Raw genomic sequence first — 26012 nt, 5'->3', positions numbered from 1 at the left:
TCAATAAAGTCCATCTGTATTTTTATCTGTAAGACAGGGGTCAGTTCCAGTACAAACCTGCAGATGGCGCCAGTGATACACATGTCAGATCCCAACCAGGACTGGAGAAAAGACATGACAGAACCACAATGAAAACAGCTGACCTTCTCTGTTTGGTTTCACCCTGCTAACCCTCCCTTCAGTTTTGACTAACAAAATGTGCATACTTTATATGTACACATGGCACAAACAACTCACAGGGCATGAATCAGAAAAGTCCGGGCTATATTTTGCAGTTATTATAAAGTAATTCACGTTAATAATCACAGTTTAAAGCTCTTCTTCTTCTTCTGTTTTAATAAATGACTCGTTTTCTGTCTTTTTCGTGTCGCTGTAATTTGCTCCACACATACGCCGTCGTTCCTTGATGACCCACCGTCTGCTCATTTCCGAAGCTCACACAGATTCACCGAGCAGCGACCCGGCCCCTCCCGCCCCCCTCCTCCGCGCTACAGCGACTCTCCCCTCGGCTTCACTCCGAGGAGGAACCCGGTGCCCCCGGCTGATCGTTTCCAATTACGTTACCCCAAGATGGAGGTCTGCAGATGGCACCACTAGAGTCTACCTGTTACCGTACCCGTCCGTGTGTCTTTAATGACGCTTTTGTCGGAACAGGAGTGATTTTGTTCCACCTTTTTCTCGTTTTTCGGGGGGTGTCTACTTGGGACACGCTGAGCTCCGGGTTCGGGTTGTGGCAGCCATGAGCTCCGGGGAAGGAGCAGAAGAAACAACGAAGGACGCCAGCGATATAGCGGCGTTCTTTAAGACCGGTAAGCCCGAAACTGAGTGGGAGAGGTCGGGGGGAGCTCTGCCGAGAGCTGCTCCCTTTGGTGAGGCTACGGGAGGGACATTGTTCCCATCTGTTTTGGGGGCTCAAAAGAGTGAAGGATATGGCCACCGTTGCCCTAATGATTAACTCAATTTCATGATCACTGACATAGACAAAGTCAACTACCGATATAAGTGAATATAAGAGTTGTGATGACACTGAAAATATATATTGTATTTATTTCTAAACTACATAAAACAGTCCATCTAGACTGCCAGGCGATGTTAGCTACAGTGCTAACAGGTCCGAGTTCCATTTTCGGACACTTTTGCTAGCTTTGACAGATCTGGTCAAGCTTTTTCAGTACTTTTCCACTTTGTGGTAACGTTGTTCATTTGCGTGCCCCATTTCATGTGTTTATTAACGTTAACAACACCCCGATCTGGTAGCAAAAAATATTTTAAATTTGGGTTTGGCTTATTGAAAAAGAAAATATACGGCATATGGTTTAGCACAACCGTGACTAAACAACGGAATCAAACCGATGTTGTCGTTTGTAGAATGAGGTATAATGTGAAATGCTGTCGATATCCTTTTATTTAAAACACACTATAATGGTTTAGTTGTTAATTATAGGTTATCAAGAGAGGAAAGAAAGGTGCGGGTTAGAGTTGTCCGACAATGGAGTCATATATATTAACCTACTAGTCTCAACATTAGCTTCCGTGCCTGCTATTTTAGCCGTGTGAACTAGCTAACATACTGATTCCCGAAACAGATTTGGAGAATCCTGGCTGCTAGCTAACGAATGCTAGCTAGTTTAGCATTGCTAGCCTGTCAATGTGATGACAAAGCGTGCGAGTTCCCTACACCGAATAAATGAAATAACTGCAAATAGGAATAAAGTGTGTCTGTTTTAAATTCACAGTTTCGGTTACTCGTTGTTTACTTTTTTCCGTGTTGTCAGAAATGAGCAGAACTGGCCAAGCTATGTAAACAATACATGGCGTGGCACATAGAGCTCTGGGTGTGCACTGTGCAGGTTAAGCTAGCTTTGTGACAGAGTTCAGGCCAGATTACAATATCACGGTCTGGTGATAGGTAGTAAAATCCTTCTTATACTGTCAGTGACACACACACACACACACACAGGCAGCTGATCTGCTGCTGTACAAAAGGCTAGATGCTGCTGAGTTTTTCAGTATAAATGACTAACATTAGCTAAGTAGGCTAATTGAAAAGCAAGGACTGGGACTACAAGTCCTTACACAGGCCTGTACTGATTTCAACAATGGCTCTTCAGCTGAGGTTTCAGGGTCTTTGTAATGATGTAATGGGTCTGGGTACTGCAATATGAAATTAAACATATTCACACAATAATTTGGTTCTTCCAGCTTATTAAAGCAAAAAGACACAGATGGTTTATTTGTTATTCATTTCCGTGGCCCTGCATAATGTTCAGGTTTGACAGTTGGAACAAATGGTAACATTGCATTTTTAAGTGGAATGGTATCATTGGATGAATGCCTGTCTGTTTGTGGGTCTTTGACATGTAGAAGCTGTTATGCCTTTGGGCCACATTTGCCTGTGCCAGATACCCCTGTAGCCTCATTCACTGACTGGTGGCAGTGAATTAGATCCAGTCCTGATGTCATGTCTGCCAGTGTCATCATCTAACCATGCATTCCCTGGTAGCTTATTAGAAAGACTGAAATCCACTGAAGTGAAGTTTCTCAATGAAACAATGGCTGATTGTATATCCTGATGAGATTTGTGCAAATTTGTCACCACTGCCTTCCAAATCTTGACAGAAATGTGGAAACATTAAACAAAAACATTAGGTGTTGCAAATAAATTTTTCCTGCTGCTTTGTGTGTGCATCTGATTCAAGTATTAAACAGTTTGTGAGAACAGTGAGAAGTCTGTTTATAAGATAAATCACGGTGCTATGAAGGACCGCTGTGGTAGAGCTGAATTTTTGAAGTTGTCGAGGGGTGTAAACAAGGACGAGAATGCAGAGTATTGACATCCAGCCTCTGGCTCCTGTGGTTTTGTGTCTACGAAGATAATAAGCCACAGAGGGAAGTTCAGTATCCGTACTGAACCGATCTGATGGCTTCCTCTCAGGGAAAGATGTGAAAGCACTCATGTCTTGTAACTGACTTGCAGCCATACTTGTATGTTTTTGTTGATGCTGCACAGCTGCAGTTCGTCTGCGTTGTAGTAATCAGATCTGCTGCTAATTTGCTTGTAATTAAAATTTTCAGATATGGTCCATTGTTTTATTGCTAAAAAGCCATCTGCTTTAGTTTAGTTGTTATACAAACTGGCTTTATTTACCAATAGAACACTGAACTGTTTGTTTATTTGAGAAAAAAAAAACAACAACAGCGCAGATGTTATAATCTGCAATCAAATTTAGGCACTAACCTTAATCTCACTAAACCTTAACACAGTCTCAGATATCTGTATTATGTCACTACCCAAGACTTTAATCCGCCTAAATATACTCTAACCATTTCAAGCAATACACTTAACTTTATGTAAGCAGTTTTCATTGCTTCCATTACCCAGAGTTCCACCTGATGTCATGTACTTAGCTCATTTTCTACATGGTATTACGATTCTTTTGGAGTTCATATATTTTGTTTTTATTGCAAATAGCCCACCTGTCTACCCACAATTCTAAAGCTGTACAGCACTGATTATGAGTTCTGTGCCAGTGATTGTGCTGCTGCTCCAGCTGTTGTTCTTCTGCTAAATATGACTTATATCTCCACAAGTGGTATTGTGAACTGCACAGCTTTGTTAGAGGCTGCCTCAATGTCATTTACCCCCCTCTGAGAGTGCATGGCACCATTACTGGCATACTGTTGTCACTGAGCGCAACAGGCGACTGATTGACAGGGCCACCTACTTTAGGATGTGATAACGACTATGGACAGATATTTACTGTAAACACAATATTAGATTCACCAAGCAAGATTAGATTAATTTCCCCAAAGTGCAGCCCATGTCTGTTATTTAAACAGTATGTGACTTCATCTCATTATTGCTGCTGCACACCAAACAAACACCCTATTCTTTCACTTTATAAGTTTTGTTTGTTGTCTGTGATTTTCAGGCTTATGCATGACCCAGAAGCAGACAGATGAGTATTATTCATTCTTTCACCATTACTCAATACCATACTGTAATGGGTACTAGGCATCAACTGATATGCTCTTTTTTGAGGGCTATGATACCAATTAATAAAAGAGTCAGATAATCCATTTACAGTGCTGATATTTGAGCATTTGCGGTATCATTATTATTAAAATCGTGGTGTCCAATTTTAGAATGACTCTCCAACACAACTTTCACTGAAATGTTTTTAACATGTCTACCCAATCTAATAAAGTGCTTGCTAGTATTTCAGCGGTATTTATTATCAGTTTTCACTTTTAAAGCTGCAGGAACAGAATTCATGCCGCAAACGAAAAGCATAGCCACTTTTCCAAGCTTCTGTGTTTAGCTACATTATGCAGTAGAATTGTGTTTAGGTTGCATCTGATAGAATCAGATCAGTGATTGGTATTTCCAGCTGTCAGTCACATATTTATGTCTGGCCCCCTTACCTGTCCGTACACCTGTAATTAAACAAAACCTGACCATCATGAGTGGGTTTTCTACAGCTGGAAAACAAAGGCAAAGAGTAGATGTAGAAGTCTACTTTCCTCTCAGACCACTTGAATTACAGTATGTGGGAAGTTTTACCAAATGACACTAAAAGCTGTCAAGCACTGTAGCTTTAATAAGTAGTCTAATAATTAAATGTGCTTTTCTGATTTCATTGTTATAGGCATTTTTTTGGATAGTAGATTTAAAAAAAAAAATACAGATAAAGATAATTGGATTAAGTAAATTAATCAGGTCATGCTATGTTTTCGGGGTTAAAGGAACATCCAAATAGAATATACGATTTACATGACCAGAACATTTATAGGATTGTCATATTGAGAATAATAATGGAATCTGTGTAGCGCTTGTTGAATGCTTTTTCTGAATCACTCATCGTAACTAGTAAAACCAGTAGGCGAACCAGTCTATACGCCCGAGTATGGACAGCCCATCAATGGTTTGTACAATGAGGCAGTTGGAAGGGTTTAGTGTCACATTTGCTCCCCTCCTCTTTGTTTTGCTCTTGAACTTCCTCCTCACAGATCTGGGAATCTTGTTCTGACACGCACAGGTTTGAGTGTCTTGCCACAGGCTATGCTTATTTTTCCCTGCGTTCCCTCCCTCTCCCCCTCCAACACCATCCTCATCTCTTTTTCCGTCCTTCGGCATTGGTCTCTTTGTCTTTCCCATGTACTCCCTCTTTACTTTCTCCTCTACTGTCTGTGTCTTTCTACTTCCTTAAACCCATCTATAGTTCATGTTTTCCTCTCTCCCTAATTCTTGTTGTACCGTGTTGGACCTCTCTGGCCTAATGCAAAATGACAACTAATAAAAAAAATAAAAAATAAATAAATAAAAATCTGAGCCCCCCCCCCCATCGCTCTCCCCTGTCTCCCAGACTGGAATTAATACCTAGGCCTCAGAGCTCACAGACGGGGAGTTTTTGTTGTGGCATGTTGTCAATCATCAAGTTATTCCATCCCAAACACATCTATGGCTTCACTGATGACTAAGAGGCTGATTTAGTGTTGATTTCATACAGTTATTTCGTGTTGGTAGTGTAGGGTGTTATTCACAGCAGGAGAAAAAACAGCAATCTGCACTGCCAGGCCTTCATGAATGAATGTTTAGATGCTGCTACACGCCGTTCACAAGGTCGGTCTGTATGTTTGAATGAACATTGGTGTGCATGTGTGGTTGTGCCAATGTGAGGGAAATGTACAAGCTGAAGAGAGAGAGAGCAACATGATCCGCAGCTTACATTTATTACTCCATTCAGCCAGGATGAGATCTGCACACACACTCATGCACAGACCCTGAGACTAATGGATATTGATCCAGGAGATGGAGACTGATTGAGGTCCCACAGTAAAGGTTTCCTCCTGGCCTAAAGCTGCTATGTCAGATACGGAGCAGACGCTGAAGCCTAACGCCACACAAAGCAGATTTCTTTTATCTTCCTTGTTTATGGGATGGAAGAAAACAGAGGTTTTTGGTGCATCGCGGATCACTATGTACAGTGAATGAAGGCTAGGTTTGCTGGCACTTCTTTTGGCTCCTTCTTTGGTAACAGATTTTGTGTTTAGGGAAACAGCCAAGTAAATAAGGAACATGTTATTCTGCAGTATTACCACAATCCTCTCCACCTTCAACTACTACATGTAGTCTCAGGGAAGTTTTACATCCTCCATTCTCTTAATATGGGCCGGTGTTATAGATATCTCTTAAAGATGCTGATACTGCTCAAAATCCATACAAGTAATGGGCCTGGCCAAGTGAAAGTGAACATTAGAGTCAATTTCTTTTTTCTCTAAAAAAATATTTTTGATTACTCAGCATGAAAGACGTTTATCTCTAGTTTCTTAAACTGTGTTTATTTAATTTGTACCTGAATTACAACTGGATATATAAGAAAATATTTGAGAATACATTGTAATTTGAGAACAGTAAAGGTTGTAAACGAATGTGTACAGCATAAATTCAGAATGTAAATAGCAATGTGTAAATATATATGTTCAAAATGTATGCCTGTGTCTAGTCTTATATTTCATAATAATCAAATACTATAATCATTTTGAATGTTATTTATTATTAAAAAAAAAAAAAAACAGCAGAAAAATGTGTATTACATATTGTAATGAAATATATGTTGCAGAAGACTGATAATTTTATCAGTATCTTAATAAAATCTTTTATCATTCTGGTGCATCACACTAAACAAACACCTCACGCCATTACTTTTTTGGATTCTCACTCCGTTACCACGAGTAATGTCTTTTAAATCTAAAATAAAAATGATATCAGTTTCATTTTTGGATATAATGTACTCTCATATATTGATAAAAATCTGGTATGTTAAATATTTGCACTCTCCTCAAGGAACAGTACTTTTTGGCATTTTTTCCAAACCTTGAATAACTGCTATTTATTTTTCCTCACTTCATTACTTTGTCAATGATGATAAATTCATTTTTTTTATTAAATATTTGGTTATTATTCCTTAATGGCATGTTAAAGTACTTGCTTAGACCTACAATTTGTGCAATTATGTTTGCTTCTAAATTAGTTTTGAAAAACAGATATGGAATGATCAGTATTGCTGCTCAGTGCTTTCTCACTCCGTTACTCACTTGGCCAGGCCCAAATGCTATTTTTCACCAAAATTGTCCTGTCATCTTTCATTTACAGGCCGTGGTTGGGGGACGGGGTGTGCTTTGGTCAATACACTAATTCAGAATGATTGTGATATATATTTGGTAAAACTCACCAGATAAAATCCAAGTTTTAGGTCTGTCATCAGTAATTCTCAGATGAGGCTCTGTAACATTAGACACATTTGAATGGTGACAGACAGATGGCTGTGGTTTGTTCTTTTTGCAAAAGAAAATTGAGTACATTTCCGCTCATCCTATGCCAGTGTTTCATGAAATTGGTCATGTTGCTTGTTTTCGCCACCCTGTCCCCTTGGCTTGAGGTCCACTGGTGTGATTTTTAATTATATTTTGATACTGGTCTCACATGGCTAGACCTATCTTCACATTTCCTTAGCACTGTGTGCTAGTGGTGTATATAGGTCTTCCAGTTCCAGAAAAGTTATCTGGGTTGTTTTGCCAGTTCTTTGGCGGTGTTGATTGCAAGATGCTGCACAATCAGTCTCGGGGAGAGAAGTTGTTTTGATGGAATACGTGCTCATGCGGGAGCACTTTGTGATATTAAATTTACTAAATCCCTACAAAACAAATTGGCACATAAATAGAAGTGTGTCTTTGCCATTTTTATGTTGTAGTTGCAGCTCAGAGGTTATTCTCACATCTTGAGGAGGACTTTCCAAGTGATAATGCACAGGATAATGCAGCGGACATATTCACCCTAATTCCAGCAGAGTACATCTAGTGATCCAGACTTCACTGGTTAACCCTAACCCTAACCCTAATGGCCAATAGCCTGTAGCATCCCACCCTACACCCCCCAAATTTTGACTCTAAAAATGCATCATGTATGTCTAAAATCAATTACTTTCACGTTATTAAAAACAGGGTGATACTTGAACAGAATAGCAAGTCAGACTGTTAAGTACCTCACCGAACATCAGCCTCAAAGCCATGAAGAGCCACTTATTTAATCTTTTCAGCTACGTATAATTTTCTGTCAAAATCAGTGTTTCCAACTTAGAAGTCTAACAATAACTATCCACCATTATCAACCCTGACTCGAGCTGATACAGACAGTGGGAGGAATGTTCTATCTGCACAGGTTAACTGGTTTATTTACAATTGCTCTGTTGTCCTTTGAGGTTGATTTATTTTTTATTTAACCTTTATTTAACCAGGAAGTCTCTTGAGATGAAATCTCTTTTTCGAGGGAGACCTGACCAAGAGGCACATCAGTACAATACAAATGAAGGTAACATGTTGATAACATGGGACCACTCATATTATCTTTTAGATGGTCTATGAACAGTCTTGTCATCTGGCACCAAATTTTAAAAACTAAATGTCATTGTCATAACATAGATCTTGGCATATGTACATGTTTACCATATTATTTTAATAGACATCTATTATATTAAGTACTTTTAAATTTTATGCTATAAAATTTCTTTGCATAGAAAATTGCTGAAAAAAGCTAAATCCACTTGTTGGAAATGAGTGTATGTTTTATATCATGAAATGAGTACGTAAAAATGCCAATGGGCTTAGAAGTAAAACCAAAGATAAATACTATAAAGTAGAAATTATCTGTATAAAGTGTAATTATCTGTATATGTAAATGTAAAATTGAGTTTGAAAAGGCAAAGCCAAGGTTTCAGTGCTGATATTGAAAATTTTAGAAGAAATGTATCAAAGCAATGAAGTTTGGTACCCAGTCCCACTAATGGACTATGTCATTTTATATGGTTTAAATCAATATATAACAATAATGTGTGTTTCCTGGAAAATCGGGATGTGGAAAATTTTGCTAAAGTCTTCACTGGTTTTACATCACTTGGCCGTGCATTTGAAACAGCAGACTTCAGCTTCAGAATAACATCAGAAAAACAAGTTTGAAGCCGAGGCTGAGTAATACAGGATCATTTTTTTCCACACTCATCATGTGGTTGGAAATGGCAGGGGCTTTGTGATAGGCAGATGCTGTTCCCTCTCAACGGTTCTTCACACTTACGCACATGAGCATTTTCTATGATTTTTGCACACTCATTGACCTCATCTTTGGTCGCCTTCATCTTTTCCCAGTCTTTGCATTAGGGCACCACACACCTGTAAGTAACTGTACAGCAGAGGCAACAGCGGCAAATGTAATAAATGGAAGCCAGGTGGAGGGAGATGGTGGTTATGAGATTTCAGCCATTTATTTAGGCAGCCCCAGCTTCATTCAAGAGCAAATGGAGGGCTGGATAAAAGGCTTTTTAGGAGGACGTGGAGATTAAGCTAAAACATGGGGATAAAGAGTGCTCCCTATACACCAACAGCTCCTTTTATTGTGCCATTTAATATGTGATGTTTCTCTTTGAAAAGCGTTCCATTCACACTGAATGCATGGTTTAAAAAAATGGTGACAGACAAAATTATCTCTTCCATATGTGGTTAAGAATACTGATGAGGATGGAAACTTCAAGGATTTTATCTGTTTATGGTATGGATGTATTTCCAAACTCTCCACATTATGGACATCATGTTCTGTGTAACCTCTAATTCTGCAGAAATTGTAGAAGACTGTGGAAAATCAGTCACTTAGTCAGTAAATTGTTCAAGTCAATAAATACCTCCCGTTTTCCCACAGTAACTGTGTAAACACTTCACACAGTATGTTGTGAGCTCAGTGTTTAGTGGGAGGAATATATTTTGTCATATTCAACAGCTGTAATATTATGACAAATTGTCAAAAGTCATTATCATTTTTGATGTGTTAAACATGTTTCTCCAAATGTATTATTTTTGTATTTGTTTTGCAAATTTCTGTAGAATCATTGACAAGCTAGATATACATCAATATATCTTCCAGGTCAGTATGGGATACATGCTATGATTACAAACTGGAAGGAGAAAGCATTGAAAGGCTGAAGCTGAAATGGCTAGAAGGTTGCATAACAATACTGTATATTTGCTCTCTGTTTGCATCAGTCATAGGCAGAGCAGTCTGTCAATCCCATCTAACCTGGTAAAACACACACACACACACACACACACACACACACACACACACACAAAATGCAGAGCAAGCAATAGGCTAAAAGTAGGATGCCAACTTTTTCAGACAAATCACATGACATGCAAGGTTGCATAAATTTCAGCAAACATCCAAAAAGTACGTGATGTAAATTCGGTTTTTGGAAAAACACCAATATGAGCGCAGATATGTGCCCAGTTTCAAATTAAGATTTGGTCTTTCAGGAGTCAATTTGCAGTGTTTTAGAACTTTTTCACTGCTTATATACAGTGTTACAGAGTGAAAAGTGGGAAAAGAAATGAATACAGCAGGAAAGGAAAATAGTGATAAATGTGTTAGAAAAACAATGTAGAGTGCTGCCGTTGTAATGAGGGGAACTTCAATATAAAATAATGTATGCAGACATTCAGTGTTTCTCAGCCCATCAAAGCTTTTATGTCCTGTCAAACAAAGATCCAACCTTCTGAAGCATAAATTTTTTTTCAGTGTAGAATCATAAAATTATATTCATCCCAGAGCTCAGGTTCTTTTCTGCTGATCTGTGTGTAATATCACATGTTTGTAAGGACTGATCATTTGGCTCATGTTTACCTTTCCTTAACCAGTGTTGTATTCCATTACAGAGTCTGAGCTTGTCTGCTTTGTTTTGTTGAGCAAGAGAGTCTCCGACTCATGTCATGAGGTCAACCAAGAGGTAAACTGTGGCAGCTTCTTGCTTAAACCACACTAAATGTATTCAAGGGAATCAGTCATAAATAACCTGAATGAGAAGCAGTTTTTGTAGGAGGATTGTGTTTCTCAGAGGTCAGAAGTGTCTTACATCATCTTGAAGGGAGCAACTTCTGAATGCAAATGGTAAAATGACTGATGTGAAACGTAAGATTTTGGGGACTACCATGGTAACAGTCAGAGAAAGAGAAATGTTTTGACCTCACAGACAGGGGTCTGCAGTGTAAATGGTCGGAAAACCCGGCCCACAGATGTTTGGCCAGACTGAACACTGTCATTTTTCAATCAGAAAACGGTGAGGGAAGCCATTAAAAGCCATAGAGGAAAATGAATAGCAGCACAGCGCTGTTTGTAGCCCAAAGCATGCATGATATCAGTGTGAACTTTTAGGACTACCACAGTAATACAACCCTAAACCAGAACAAAAACCAGGGGGTTAGATTTCAGAGGGAACAATCTTCACTTCCCCCCGATAGTCCACTTGTAAACAAGTTTTGTCTTTCCCTGGATGTGCCGTACATGGTAATGTGAAGAGTGGTTTGTAACAGCTTACCAATGAGGTAGGGAAAGTAAGGGAGCGATTTGATAAGGGGATGAAGAACATTGGATTTTTACGCCTGCTAATGCTGCAGTGAAGTCATTACATAAATGGGTTCAGTAAGAACGGCCTTAGAAATACAAGGTGATTGTAAATTATGTAGCTCAGTATACTATCTTGTTACCAGAAAGTTCTTGTGTTTTGAGTCGTCTACTGGACACGGTCAAGCAGCTCTGAGAGGGAGTGTATGACCACAGTCTGCTTTGACAAAACTGCCTACAAAAAAAAAAAATTCTGTATACTAGTCCTTGTCCTAACAGCATTAGGGATGTCAGAGGTGAGATTATCACAGGCATTGACCTAATCTTACTCAGTGTTTGTTCTCTGGGATTATGTTGTGTGTTTTCATATGCAGGTGTTGAGGGAGGTTGTTTGGTTTTAGTTTTGGTCAGTGAGCATGATTATACACAAACACTTACACAGGCTGTAAAATTATGTTGTCAATACAGAACTGAGTTTCTATTTTAGAACAGACCACAACCAGGCCAAATGCAATGTACTGTCAATCGTAATAAGTATTTAGCAATAGGGTTGGGTGATATAACAAAAAACATGATCAACAGCAACATTTCTAAAATTGTACGGGTCAATAATGCTGTCAGTTAAAAGAATATCCCAGTAATGTTGAATGTTGTCATTAAATGGCTAAAAGAAAGCTATTTGCGTTCCATTTGCATATTTCTAGTCATTTTAGACTGGAAGGAGGTAGTGTCCAACTCCACAGGAGCGGTGATCCATGATGACCTGGTGATGATCTATAACTGCCTGCTGGTAGATCTACTGCAACAGTCGATAACTGGGAGAATTCATGTAATGGAAGACAGATATTTTCAAACCCCAAGTGAAGAATGAGTCGTAAAGTGTTTTTTATGACTTTTTCATCGAAAAGACAAATTCTAACAGACCATTAAAGTTACCTGCAAAATGACTTCCATCTTTCCACAATTGGGTTAGGTACTGGCTTTTAGGTGATGTATAATGCATGATATTTGATAAGGTCAGTTTAAATTTCATGGGGAATTGAACATGTGCCCACACTTTCATAATCTCAGTACAGTCACTATGATTATACCCTGTCAGGCGATGTCAATTTATTTAGCAGACTCTTGCACTGTGCTTTGTTACTTTTAACATGTCAAAATCACTCCCATTAAGATTGTAGCATCTAAATGTTAAAATCTGAAGAAAGCATTGTTAAAGAGAAATGTACCTTTTTAATCAACCTTTTTAGCTGTAAACGATAAACATCTTACTTTAAGAGGTGCACTTTAATACATTCATAAAGCTCTTGTCATACCTCATCTTATTTGCTGTCATCTCAGAGTTTACAAGGTGCATTCAGTTGCACCTTGAAGTGTTTTAGGACTCCGTAGATATTAGCAAAATGTGGTAGAGACTCTGAGCGCAATTACTTTATTTCCTGAGTATTTTGGAACAAATATTTACTCTTACAAACAGAAGACCTACCTGCATTAGGCCCCCAGTAGGTTTTAATTCTAACATATACCACACAAAATGACACACAGTGAAATTCCCCCAGGGGGTCAACAAAGTTCATCTTTATCTGTAAAATGAAACTGTTGCTTCCTTTTTCTCTTCTAAAGATCTATTTTCTGTTAACTCTGTCTCCTAAAAGTACCAGAATACACAGTAGAACTGACCTAGTTCAGTTGGGTCCCGTCAAAGTTCTAAGTTTGTTAACCTACCCTAGTAAAGAGAGTTTTTTTTTTTTTGCATCCTTTTTTTTCATGTTACCAGCACAGTCTGTCACCATGGCAGCACCCATTATTATCTCTGTCTGACTGGCGTTGCATCTCTTTACCAGTAGGTGTATGTAAACCAGGTTGGCAGAGGCCTGTGCTATTAGCAAACCTTTACCACTCACAAAAACAGGCACACAAGGTGATGCCCTGATAATAACTAGATAAGATCAAAGGTCAGCTGATAAGAGCGAGTAGTGACCGCCGGTTACTGTGGTCCCTATATGGGCCACTGGGATTAAGGGTACAACACACTCTACGTTTAGCTGTATTAAAGTCTTACTTGCAGTGTAAATCCAACCCAACGACACAAATAAAATGGAAAAGAAGAACTAACACTCCCGTCAGATGGTGATTATTAGATTACTGGGTCATTAGGACAAGCAGAACAAGACATTTAGACTCAGTTGCAAACTTGAGGGAAGAGAAGTGAAAATAAGGCTGTTAAGTGACTGTTGGTTTTGGCGACTACCGTTTTAGCCTGTCAGAATAAAATGTACCCTTAAGTATTTTGGAAGAACGTTAAATATTTTCTGTCCGCCGTATTAGCCAGGGAGTTTAAGTTTGGAGTGTTTGTCAGATGTGTGAACGAGGTTTTTGGCTTGTTGAAACCTCTTCTCAGGAACCGTTGAAACACACATACCACACAAGTAAGTTCACACACACATGCAGGCACATATGCAAACCTCTTGCTTCTCTGTGTTTATAAAAAGGAGGTTGTCCCACTTTTCTGTCTCATCTGCCGTGCTCTCGTTCGGTAATTTCTTCGGCGTGACAGCTAATTGGTGTGAGCTCGGGGAAAATTTGTCGCCCCGCCGCCGCCGCGTTCTTAAAACAAGCTGGAACGAGAGAGAGAAAAGAGTCGAGGGGGCAAAGAGAAAGATGGAGAGAAGATGGAAAAGGCAGAGAAGACAGGAGGTAGGTTGGAAGTTGGAGGTTGGCGGTAGTTGATGTGCAGGTTGCAAGTATCCGTGAAATCACATGTGCTGATAACCATTTTCTGTACGCATTCTTGTACGAGGAGCATAAACAGTAAGCCTTGGACTGAGTGAATGATTTTATTGTCTTGTTAAAAAGAAATAATGAGGTCTATTCAGTGCAGGTGGAAGAGAATGTAGAGAAGAAACTGTGAAATTCAAAGGCACAGAAAGAGCGAGACCTTGGTAAGATAATGAAGACAGAAGACGTGTAGATGCGAGTGCCAAGCTGTGTTAACAAAGCTTTTACTAGTTAATGAAAGAGGTCAGTAACGCAATTGAACTGGCTGGTAATTGATTAGGATCAGTGTGAAAGATTTGCCAGAATGGTCTCTGGTCCTATTTTGAGAGTAGAAAGAGACCGGGAGAGAGTGAACCAAACTAGGACAAGTCCTGAAAGACCATTGTACTCCTTTTTTCTTTGGGTCTCTAGTGCATTCAAAACTGCTATCTCACTGTTGCCCTCCCCATCTTGTTCACTTTCTCTTTCCGTCTGTGGTCCTTCCTCTGACTATTTACCCTGTGTTTTACCTCCTCTTATGGTCTAATATCTTGGAAAAATAGATCAACTGTTGATATCGCGACCTATAGATATAGAGGTTTGTGACTAAAATTAAAGCCATGGGATCATCGAGGTAATTGAAGGGACCCCAGAGGTCACCAGGGAAAATGAGGAACAGTTTAAAGTCATCCACTATAAGGCACAGTGGGGCTATGTCATCATTCTGTCTGTAGGAGAAGATTGGCCAATTAATTGGCTTGACTGATTAATTTGCACCAATAGCACATGGGACATGGTTGGATCTGATCATAGTTAGAATTCATAAGGCTTCTCATTTGTAAACATACAGATGATTCCAATCTAGATTTTTTTTTGTTGTGTGTTTTTTGTGATGTTCAGTTTCATATTTATTGTTTGAGTTTGATCTTCAGTTATTTAGATTCATGTATTGAGGTATTGCTTAGATATTAAGATTAGATGGTTTCTGATGGCGTGAAAGAAGTGAAGTATTTTTGTTAACATTCTTTGGGAGAAAGGTCAAGATGTTCCAAACTATTGTTATTCTATCAGCCTTGAAAATATTCACTGTAGGTTGGTTTCCAGGGGAGGGCAGATTTCAACCTGTATGAAAAGTGTAATGCAAGGATTTAAGAGCCGTGCGTTTTATATTTCTACGCCGCTTAAAACGCTGACGTTGGCTTTAATACTGTTCAGAGATTGAACCTGCTGTCTGTGAAAACACTATGATGCACTTTCAACTTACTTTGGAATGAAGAAGAACTGGATGGTTAATCCACAATACAAGATTTCCTTATTTTTATATAACAAGTTTGGTTTGGGGCATGAAATCATGGACGAAATATTTAAGCACCTGGTAAAAGTAAATCACCTTAACAGTAAAGTTGGTTGATGCTTAACTAGAGTGTTGTTGAACATGTTGATGGGTCTTAGCCCACTGATTTGTGGTAGTTGCATAAAGGTGATGTTGTCTTTTTTTTTTTTTTTTGACATTTTCTTTAAAAAAAAAAATTTCAGCCAAGTTGGGGATTTACACAATGTCATTATCAGGTAATTTTAGTTTTTTTGTTATTTTTCTTGAGGTAGAATAGACAAATAAACCTCTTAAATTTGTTGTACAACTTTGAATTTATTTTATTTCATTATATTTATTTATTTATTTTTGAAAATGACATAAATCTGACTATTTGACTAACTGTCACATAGCATGCTGCAATGTATTGGTAGAATTCAGTTTCATTTGTTGGTTTTCTGGCACAGTCTTGTCCATGTATTTCCCATAGGTCTGAGGTTGGGGTTTTAAGTTGTCTACTCCACAAGCTCTTTGTTGGCCTGCTTTAGCCACATGTGTTTGGAGCCATTGTCCTTATGGAACCACCAATTGTGTTGAGTTTTTAACCACCACTAAGGAATTATGAGGCAGTCACCCTTATCTAGTATTCTATCCACTTTGCTTCCCTCTACCATATTTTTCAGCTGATACAGTTGTGTTTGGTTTGAATGTCTCACCTTTACTCTTGCGAACACATCTGATCATTGTGGCCAAACACCTCTGACCATATAACTTTATACCAGAGGGTTTAATATTCCACCTGATCAGCTGTAAACACCAGGTTGAAGAGGCCAATTTTGGACCAGGCGATGGTAGTTCATGGTGGGTCTGTGTCTTTGAGGTTATTGCATCGTAACTGATCGTCGGAACCAACATCTTCTCCAACTGTATTTTCTAATAGACCACAGTTAGTCATCCCAATAACTTGTACTTGCAGATGTTTAAAGTGATGATCTTGGACTCCCCACTTGTTTAAAAATAGGGCTACAAGACATTCCTGACTTATGTAAATCAGCAGACCTCAACAGTTCCATTCACTTTCCCGTTGTGTCTGTCATAACGATGAGCGCTGTCATAAAAACACTTTATGTCAGCACAAAGAAGCTACAAGCTGTGGTCAGTCATAATCACTAACAGGAAGTTAGGAAGAATAGAAGCTGATGCCTTGGCAAGTAAAAAGCCATTTCTGAACTTTTAGTACTGCTGAAGTAAATTATATAAGTGGGAGTATGTAACTAGCCAAAGGATCACATGGCGACCTTTTTTTCTTTAGTTTCTGGAGGTTTAGGGAGTTTGTATGGGCATTTTCTTGTGACCAAACATTTTTGCATAATTTATGACTGATACTATTACAATATTTTGACAATAACTAGATGAAATAAACACAATTCCACATTTTTCTGTACATACAGCTGCAGTGTTTCCATTAATTACCCAGACTGTGGCGGACTGCATTGTTCTACCAGACATTTATTATGAAACAACATCCGTACACTAGCATAGATAGGTGTGTAAATGAGACTCACTTCTTGTTATAGTTTTTAGACCCGGCAGTTTGAGGTACTTTTTCATCGTTATTTCTACAGCAACAGTAAAAAACACATTGCACAAATGTGTAGTAAGCTTCAACACTCAACAACAGAAACTGAAGCAATGTCATAACCTGATTAGAATAACCTCAATACAAACAGTGCTTCAGTTTGATAGGTTGCTGCAGTGCATTCTGTAAAATATTGTTGTTATACTAATAATACAAATCTTAGCTGAGTAGGAAAGTGCTGATAGTGCTGTTATTTAATTTTAATGACATGATCTGTACAATTATGAAAAAATACATCATATGCCATTTTAAAAATTTATTTATTTATTTATTTTCATTTTGGATCTCCTAGCCCTTGGTGGATGTATATTTTGACTCTTATATTTATATATTTTGACTTATTCTTCCCCATTAAATAAACACCTCTAAGAAATCAATGACAAACATTTTTTGTCCATCATTAGAGTATGCACACTTCCAAACACAACTCCTATCTTGATTTTTATCATGAATAGTTATGGTTATTTATAAGCCAACTGATGAAACTGACCAAAGAATACCAGTTACAGAAACTCGGGCTTCCAGCAGCATCATCGCACCGGCAATGTTGTTTTATCTCCAGGAAGTGCAGTGCATGAATGCCAAAGCAGTGAACACCTCACTGTTAACATGGAGACCAAGATAAGACTTTCATTATCACTGCAAGTTCACCATTACCTACCACTTCACTGTTTGGATCACAAGTTTCACAAGTCGGCGTCATCCAACAGGTTTCACTCAGTCTTTCACTGCCTTCAGAACTCAACCAAGCAGCAGAAATCCTCTTAGACGGATGATACCTCAGGTAAAACAAACTTCAATATGTTGTCCACAGATCATGACATGCAAATGTTTTGTAAAGCTCCCACAGCAATAAATGCAGATGAACATTCTTAGACAACACTGACAGCAAGGCATTGCTCATTGTGTTTGTGCCTCACATCTCATTTAGTGAGTGTGAGCCAGACAATAGGTATTTTTAAATGAAAGGGGGTCTTTCCTTTTTGTGTATGAGTCAAACGATGAGTGTGCCTGCTGCCGAGAAGGGGAAGGCAGGGGCCCATAGAAAGGGTGGTCTTGTGTTAATGTGGGCTCAGAAACAGAAACAGTGTGTGTCAGGACAAGAGGGAGCTGTCTGCTGGAGGGAGTTCGTTTTTTGGATACAGTATAGCCAGTGTTGAACAGAGCCGAGGTCTAGGTAAGTTCACAACGTATCAGAACGTTTACATGTTTAGCTTTAGAGGAGTGTTTGGATGTTTTATAGGATCGGGCCCGTTTTGCTCTGTCATTTCCTCAGCGGCCGTTAAATGTGTGTGTGATCTGTTTATCCAAATGGCTTGGCTGACATACTCGTGGTGGGCTTGTCCTGCTGTGGTCTGTAACAAAGTTGGCTCAGTGTGTGCATGTCTGTGTGTGCGAGTGGTTGGATTGACCCACTACTTTAACAGCCGTATCTCTGAGAAAAAGACTCTGTCATCTTGTTTTACAGTGTTTACTAAGCTGTGTATCTTAGTGCAGACATACGTTGTGTTTAATCTCTTTTTTTTGTCCATATGTGTTTGACTTCTCATTCAGCTGCAAGTCTCATTGTTTAGATAGTGATAAGATGTGGGCAACCACTACTGTAGTCTGGTATTACATTGTTGCACACTGTGGCTTAAGTGGACATCTTTGGCATTGCAAATATGTGAAGCATGTGGGTGTTTGGTCTGCCTCTCTCCTTCCTTTTTTCTCCTCTTTCTTCATCGTCCCATTCATTCTCTATGAAGTTCTCAGGTACACAGCTTTGAGGAAAAAAAAAACCAGACCTTTGCTCTTTACACTCTCTTTGACTGTATGGCTCTGTTTTCCCATGCTCTGTTAGTGAGCCCCTCTGGCGTTGGCTCTTGATGTCAGCAAGTTTGCTCATGTGAAGTTTTATGTGTATTGTGCCACTATATGTTCATTAATAGAAATTGCCAATGGCAAAATGCTGCTCAATCATAGCTGACTGGTGAGGTAGTTTACTTTAGCAGCCATTAAAGAAGCAAACTAGTCATCATGTGGAGAATTGTTGGACTGTAAATAATCCACTAGCTGATAAATGGTAAACACAGCAGGATGATTTAATATGACACTGTCTTTGATGGCATTTTCTCCTCACATAACCAACTGTGCAACTCTGCATGATGTAAATTCATCATTAGTTAGACCACTGTCCTGTGTGTCCATCGCATGTAGGCTTTTATTCTAATTAACTTAGACTGAAAGCAAAACCCTTTATTTCTTTAACCCTCAAAGACCTAAAAAGTCTGCAACCAAAAGCATCTACTAGTTTAAAATGTTTTAAAAACCTTTGAACCACTAACCCTATCAATACATGTAAATAATTCAGATAAAATGCCATTTCTCAGCTTGTCATAGTCATCACATATGATGCATTTGGATGTTCAGAGGCTCTGTAGTGAATATGGAAACGCCATCATCTTCTGTAACATTGATTCACCAGTAAAACCTGTGCAGTTTCACAGAAAACAGTGGTTTTAGATGCTTGTTTTAATGATATATTTTGCTGAAAAAGTCATTTCTTTGTCAGTTTTCCTTGTTGTGATATAATAACTTTTGGATTTACACTGAAGCTTTTATGAACATGTACAGTACATGATCATTAAATTAAATATAGGAAAATATTTCACTGAAAAATGCAAAATGCAGACAATAATTCAATAAACAGTAAAAAAAAAAAAAAAAAAATCACTTATGAACGGTTAAAACTAGGGAATAGTTCATTTGGAAGATGTTCCCAAAATAGGTCTAGGTCTTTAAGGTTTAATTACAACTCATGTCTCAAGCGATTATTTCACAAGGTTCATATGCCATGTCAGAAAACGTTAATGAAAATGACAAATATTGAAAACATCCTTAGTTTCAGAAAAACCCAAAAAGAAAATTTAGCACATCTTAAGCTCTTGCGTTGACTCTGAAGTTTTCTTAAATAATCTTGTGGTATTATGCCAAGCATAATGCAGAACATGCCAGAGTTTTTCTTAAACTATCTTTTATCATTTTCTCTGTTCAGATGATCTCACAGAGCATCTATAATATTCATGTTTTCCATATATAGGCCATTACAGAGACTGAGAAATGCATATGTATGGTCATTATAACCATTGACACACTACTGTATATTAGTATCATGTATTGGATAATTTTTGTCTGCGTTGCCCAGAGACAAAACATTCTGCTTTATTTCTTACAGCGATTCAAAACATACAGCGACTTAAATCTTGTGACAATTCCACAGCTCTGTTTATTCGCTTCAAACTAGTCAAAGAAGACATGTTTAATTTTTTAACATTTTTAACATGTCTAAAATTTACTTGACAGTTATATAAATACAGATTTTTTTTCTATTATTACTGAACATTTTTTAAGTAACTGTGGTGGTTTTATAGTAACAGAGTCAGAAAACCACACTGCATACATATTTTGAGTGTTTTGGAATACAAAAATGAAGTAGCACAACTGATTTGGATGCTTGTTTGAATGAAATGCACTTTGTTTGTACTTTAGGACTCAAGTTAAATGTAAAACTCAAACTGAATCACATTTGATGTACAGGTCCAGCAGCTCCTCTAAACATTAGCGCGACAGTCTATTAGCTTACACTGGGAAGAGTTAGCATGAGTCAGAACAGAGGGAGCATGTGTCACTGAGTCAGCCAGTCGAGCGTCCAGCCTGTGTACATGTTTGACAGCACATGACACTGACCATATCTTCCCCTTGGTCACAGTGGCAGCCACACACACACACACACACACACACACACACACACAGAGGCTATAGGCCGGATCAATGGGCCAGTTGTTGTTTTGGCTGAGAAACCAGAGTGTCCTTGTCATGAGTTAAAGTAGGATGAGAAGAAGACCCCTGCATGCACTGACCCACTGTAAGCACAACATGGAAGGTCCTCCGTGTTCACCTTGGTATGATAATTACAAAATTTATATCTGATTGAATGTGGAGTGTGTTAATTTTTATGAAAATTACAAATTATATCATATATAAATCTCATTGATCTGTTCCTTAGATGCTGTCACTACTTTGGTGTTTTGCTTAACTGATCAAAATGTCCTAAGAGTTCTGAAAGAAAACTCATGTGACACAGAGGCACTGACACTAAGGGCTCAATGTGCATAAAGTCTTCAAAGCAGAAAATTAATGAATCAGGAGGCAACAGGCAGCAGTAAAGTTTAAAGACTGTTGTGTTATCAAGAGATAGATTTACGTTTCAAGAGTTTGAGCCGACTGGGCTTCGATGCTGATCACAAGAAAAGCAGTGAGCGTTAGCAGTGCTTAATCTTACCTCTGAACACATAGCTTAATAGTCCAATATGACTAGTACAACCATCTTTATTGAGATTGATGGCATTTGATTCCAAAAACATGTCCCTTTCAATTATAGGATTATTACAATTATTACATTTTACACAAAGAAGCAGAGATTTATATCCTGTCAATGTAGTGTTCCTTAAAATGGACCTGAAACACTAAACAATAATACGGTGGTATATTTTCTTTCTGCCTTAGATAATATATAGCACTGCAATTAAACTTATTCACTCGGATTTATCAGAAAACTAGATTGTTTTCCACTTTGTCACCAGCTTGAAACAAACTACCAAACTAGCTCATTTCTGCTGTTAGCTTGTTCACCAGAAGGAGAAGTCAAAGATGAGATGATAAGAATTTGGTCAAAGGTCAACGTGAGCTCAAAAATATGCTATTCCTCTGGAAATCAATAGGGGAAAAAATTAATTGATGGGTTGGGGTGTAATGGTGCACTCATTTGTACTGAACTGTTCCGGTTCGGGGCCTTTGATACAAAAGGCCCCGGAGGTGTACCGAACAAATACATGTAGCCTATGTGAAGAACGCAAACACTCGGAAAGCAGGGTGGCTGCAAACAGAACCCATGTGCAGGGTTTCCTCTATATACATTCAGCAGCAGCAAATTCTTAGTGCTGCCACAAGAAATGTCCAATGTGCCACAGGTAGTTACAGAGTGTGCCCCCTTATTAACCCCCCCCCCCTTTCACTGGTCTCCTTCACTGTACTGAAAATGTATCAAACCAAAGATCCCTGTACTGAAAAGGTACTGAACCAAAATTTTTCTGGACCGTTACATTCCTATTGATGGGTTTCTAAAAGGTCAAATGTCACCTTGATTTTACAGCGTAATGTTCTGCAGAGCTGCTTTGTTGGCCGTTATTCCACACTATATGTCAGAAAATAAAGGATTTTTCTGTTATGGTGTTTACCATTGAATAAAGTTGCCACTATTTGAATTGAGTGATTTTAACCTCCATGAGGACATGTTGAAGGAAACATAAAGTCATTCTTCTTGGGCACAGTCATCACTGAATCTCACAGCAGTCTAATGAAAACCTCTTCTATGCTTAGTAAAAAAGCTAGTGTGTTATTACTGGCTTCTTGAATTGAGGTTTCTGATTCATTGCTGTCTTTATTATTCCTTTGTGGCCCTAAGTCAGTTGAAATCAGACCATTTAGCCCAAATGATTTTACATCTATGCCGCTAATATCATTTTCTTTCTCTTTGTGTTTGTGCTACAGATGGATCCCTCCCTAAAGAGCCAAAAGGAGATGTATCAAGTCAGATAGCAGGTAAAACAAACATCCTCACAAACACTCTTCATATATTACAGTTCACATTTGTGCAGCTGTCGTCTGGTCCTCACAGTGTCTGTTTTTGTTTGTATATGTGGTGATAGTGATAATTATAAAGATTTACACTCACACATGCTCACAGTGTTAATATATCAGCGTTCCTAGACACATACATGGACCATCCTCACCATATTTTCTCTCTGACAATTGACCCTCCTTTCTCATCGTCTCCATCCCTTCCCTCCCCACCACCGATTGGCTACCCGCATCTGTCTCCTTAGCGACAAGATGATGATGAATAGAGACATGATTGTGTCTTTGAACTCCTCTCTGTTGTTTCCTGTCACTTCTGTTGGCTGGTTAATCCTGATTGATAAGATACATTTACCCAAACCTTCCATTTGTTTTCTTTTTCTTTCTGTTGCTTTTATTGAAACAAAATGGTCCACTCTTAAAAAGTACTTTATTTCTAAATGATGTGATATTTCAAGCTTGAGTGAATTGCTAGTTGGTGCAAACACTGGCATTATTATCACTATTATTATGAAGTGCTGTGATTTACACGTGCATGTAAGGATTCATTTATATATCTATTTATCTTATTTGATTAAGGTTACTTTGAATGTACAGGGTGGGGAGGCAAAATTTACAATATTTTGAGGCAGGGATTGAAAGACAGTGTATTACCAATTAGTTTATTGAAAGTCATGAGAATTTATTTGCCACAAGAAAATTTACATAATAGAAAATGTTTTTATTCTATGTGTCCTCCTTCTTTCTCAATAACTGCCTTCACACGCTTCCTGAAACTTGCGCAAGTGTTCCTCAAATATTCGGGTGACAACTTCTCCCATTCTTCCTTAATAGTATCTTCCAGACTTTCTCGTAATAGTTTTGCTCATAGTCATTCTCTTCTTTACATTATAATCAGTCTTTATGGACACTCCAACTATTTTTGAAATCTCCTTTGGTGTGACGAGTGCATTCAGCAAATCACACACTCTTTGACGTTTGCTTTCCTGATTACTCATATGGGCAAAAGTTTCTGAAAAGGTATGGATAATAGTGTTAGGTATGTTTATGACATCAATATATGTTTGGTTTCAAAACAATTGACGTAGTGTCTGCTGAGAAAAAACAACTAAATGTTCATTGTAAATTTTGCTTCCCCACCCTGTAGGTTAATGTTAATATTTTATTCATAAGTTGTCAGAAAGGAAAAAATTAGCTTATAACAGTTATGAATTAAGTTCATTATGGAGGCTGTTTGTGCAGTTAATCTCTTTAAAATCCCCCATGAAACAGGCAGAAGAGGGCTAATTTCTTTAGCATATTTAAGTGTTTACTGGGAAACAGGGAGGCTACACTGCTCTTCTCGAAAAGCGTAGCCTTTTAGTGAGGGGTGAGTTTCAACCATCAAACCACAACTAGTTACCGTGCAAGTCTGACTCAAGGAAAATAAGAATTTGAGAAAGCATTTTTTTTTTCAATGCACAAGTTATCCAGATTTCTAAGAAAAGCAAGATAGCTAAAAATATTGAAGTGGCAAAGGAATAGAAGACAGACATCGGCAAACTTGCAAGCAAACATGTAATATGTACATAAAAATCAATATGTTATGTTGTGTATTGGCTGTTATCACTAATGTAAGTAAGACCATCATTAGCTCAATATTGGACTTTGCTAATCCCAACACATAACTGATTGCTTGCACAAAGCTAGAGCTCTAGTAAGCACACAACCATGTACAATGTTGTATATTAAACCTTAAAGAGAATCGACAGGATCAGTAAGATGCACACATACAGGAATATTAAAAAAGGAAACATACTGTAGAAATGAATTCTGTTTTATGGGACTCAGTGTTTATGGGACCTTGCTCAATTTTTTTTTTATAACATGTGCAAGTTATCACCTTGGGACATTGAATTGCATTTTGTGTTTTCTTTCAGTTTAACAGTAACTTACACAAAAGGCTATGAGCATTTAGGCAGCATCAGCTAACCATAAACAGGTTCATTGAACAACATACTTAGCACAAGGAGGACAATACCTACTAAACCGGCATCCTACATTTGACAGTGTGAGCTGCAAGGGAATGGCACTTCATGCACGGAACTCAAGTATTAGCTTGAGTCTCAAAGTATCAGCATTGGCGTCAGCCTTAAATCAAAAACCCTCAAACCCTACATATAAATGAGGACAGTGAGTTGGCAGGTTGCTCCAGAGCCTTGGGGTCTTGATAAAGACAGCTCAAGCTCCAGCAGGGAAAAAAATGACAACAACACAAATGCAGTTATTATTTAGACAGTTCATGGCTTCATTGCTTCTTTTTGCCGTGTGTGTGAGAGACGCTATTAGGGTAGGATTTTCCCTAACCTTGCCTGCTCTCACTAGTTATCACTTCTAGTTAAGATGGAGTGAGTGATAGTGTCCATTTGTTGGCCTCTGCAGCCACTGGGCCAACTGAATGGCTGAAGAGTGGATTTCACTAGAAGAGGCGAGTGGGTTAGCGCTGTTATGTAACGGCATTAATGCCTTCGGACCTTGACAGATGTGCTGAGGAGCACATTCAGGATGAGGGAGAGTCATGAGCTTGTTTCTTTCTATTTCTCCCTCTCTGTGCCTCTCTGGTTGTTTAATGTAGAACTGCCACAGTATTGTTTCCAAATGCTTTAATCCAATCACTGTAAATCTTCAGTAATCAATTGCATTCTGCAAGCTAGAATTTAATTTCAGCATCGCCTCCAGATGGCGTGTCGGTAAAGATGAGGGGAGTTGAGCAGAAAAAAGGTTGCAAGCAGAACTGGTGTTGATGTTGACGGTGAACTGCAGCAAACAAGATGACTCTGTTAAGCAGTCCAGTGTTTGTGGCATATGTTTTAAACTTGTGTTATTGATAATTTGATAATTTTCATATTGTTGCTAACCTGTCTCTTTGGTTCGTCAGAATCAGATCAGGTGGTTTTAAAAGACAAATGAACCCCTGGCAGCAGTACCACGTCGTCTTCTCTCTCTTGCTGTCTGTCTGTCCTCCCCTCTTCCTCCTCCCCTGCTGTGTTTGGGTCGCTGGGGTAACCCTGGCCTCATTCTCTCTCCGTTAGCCTACCCTGCTATTAGAGGTCTGGACGAGTGGAGAGAACAGAGGTGGAGGAAAAAAGTGCACATTCTCTTTCTCTCTCTTTCTGTTGCACATTTATTTCGGGCCAAAAGTC

General features: G+C 38.6%; 1 protein-coding gene across 2 annotated transcripts in view; it reads left to right on the top strand.

The window, feature by feature from the left end:
• Positions 1-499: 499 nt before the first annotated feature.
• Positions 500-26012, top strand: part of trioa (trio Rho guanine nucleotide exchange factor a) — a 99320-nt gene continuing 73807 nt past the window's right edge. For both annotated transcript variants that reach the window (XM_030147407.1, XM_030147404.1), the window contains exons 1-2: positions 500-809; positions 22744-22794. In XM_030147407.1, coding sequence (XP_030003267.1) covers positions 740-809; positions 22744-22794 — 121 coding nt within the window. In that variant the 5' untranslated portion in view covers positions 500-739. The remainder of the gene's footprint in view (positions 810-22743; positions 22795-26012) is intronic.

This window comes from Sphaeramia orbicularis, chromosome 11 (assembly GCF_902148855.1).
Source record: "Sphaeramia orbicularis chromosome 11, fSphaOr1.1, whole genome shotgun sequence".
NCBI lineage: Eukaryota > Metazoa > Chordata > Actinopteri > Kurtiformes > Apogonidae > Sphaeramia > Sphaeramia orbicularis.
The sequence above is the reverse complement of the archived record's forward strand: the minus strand, read 5'-3'. Positions and strand labels throughout refer to the sequence as shown.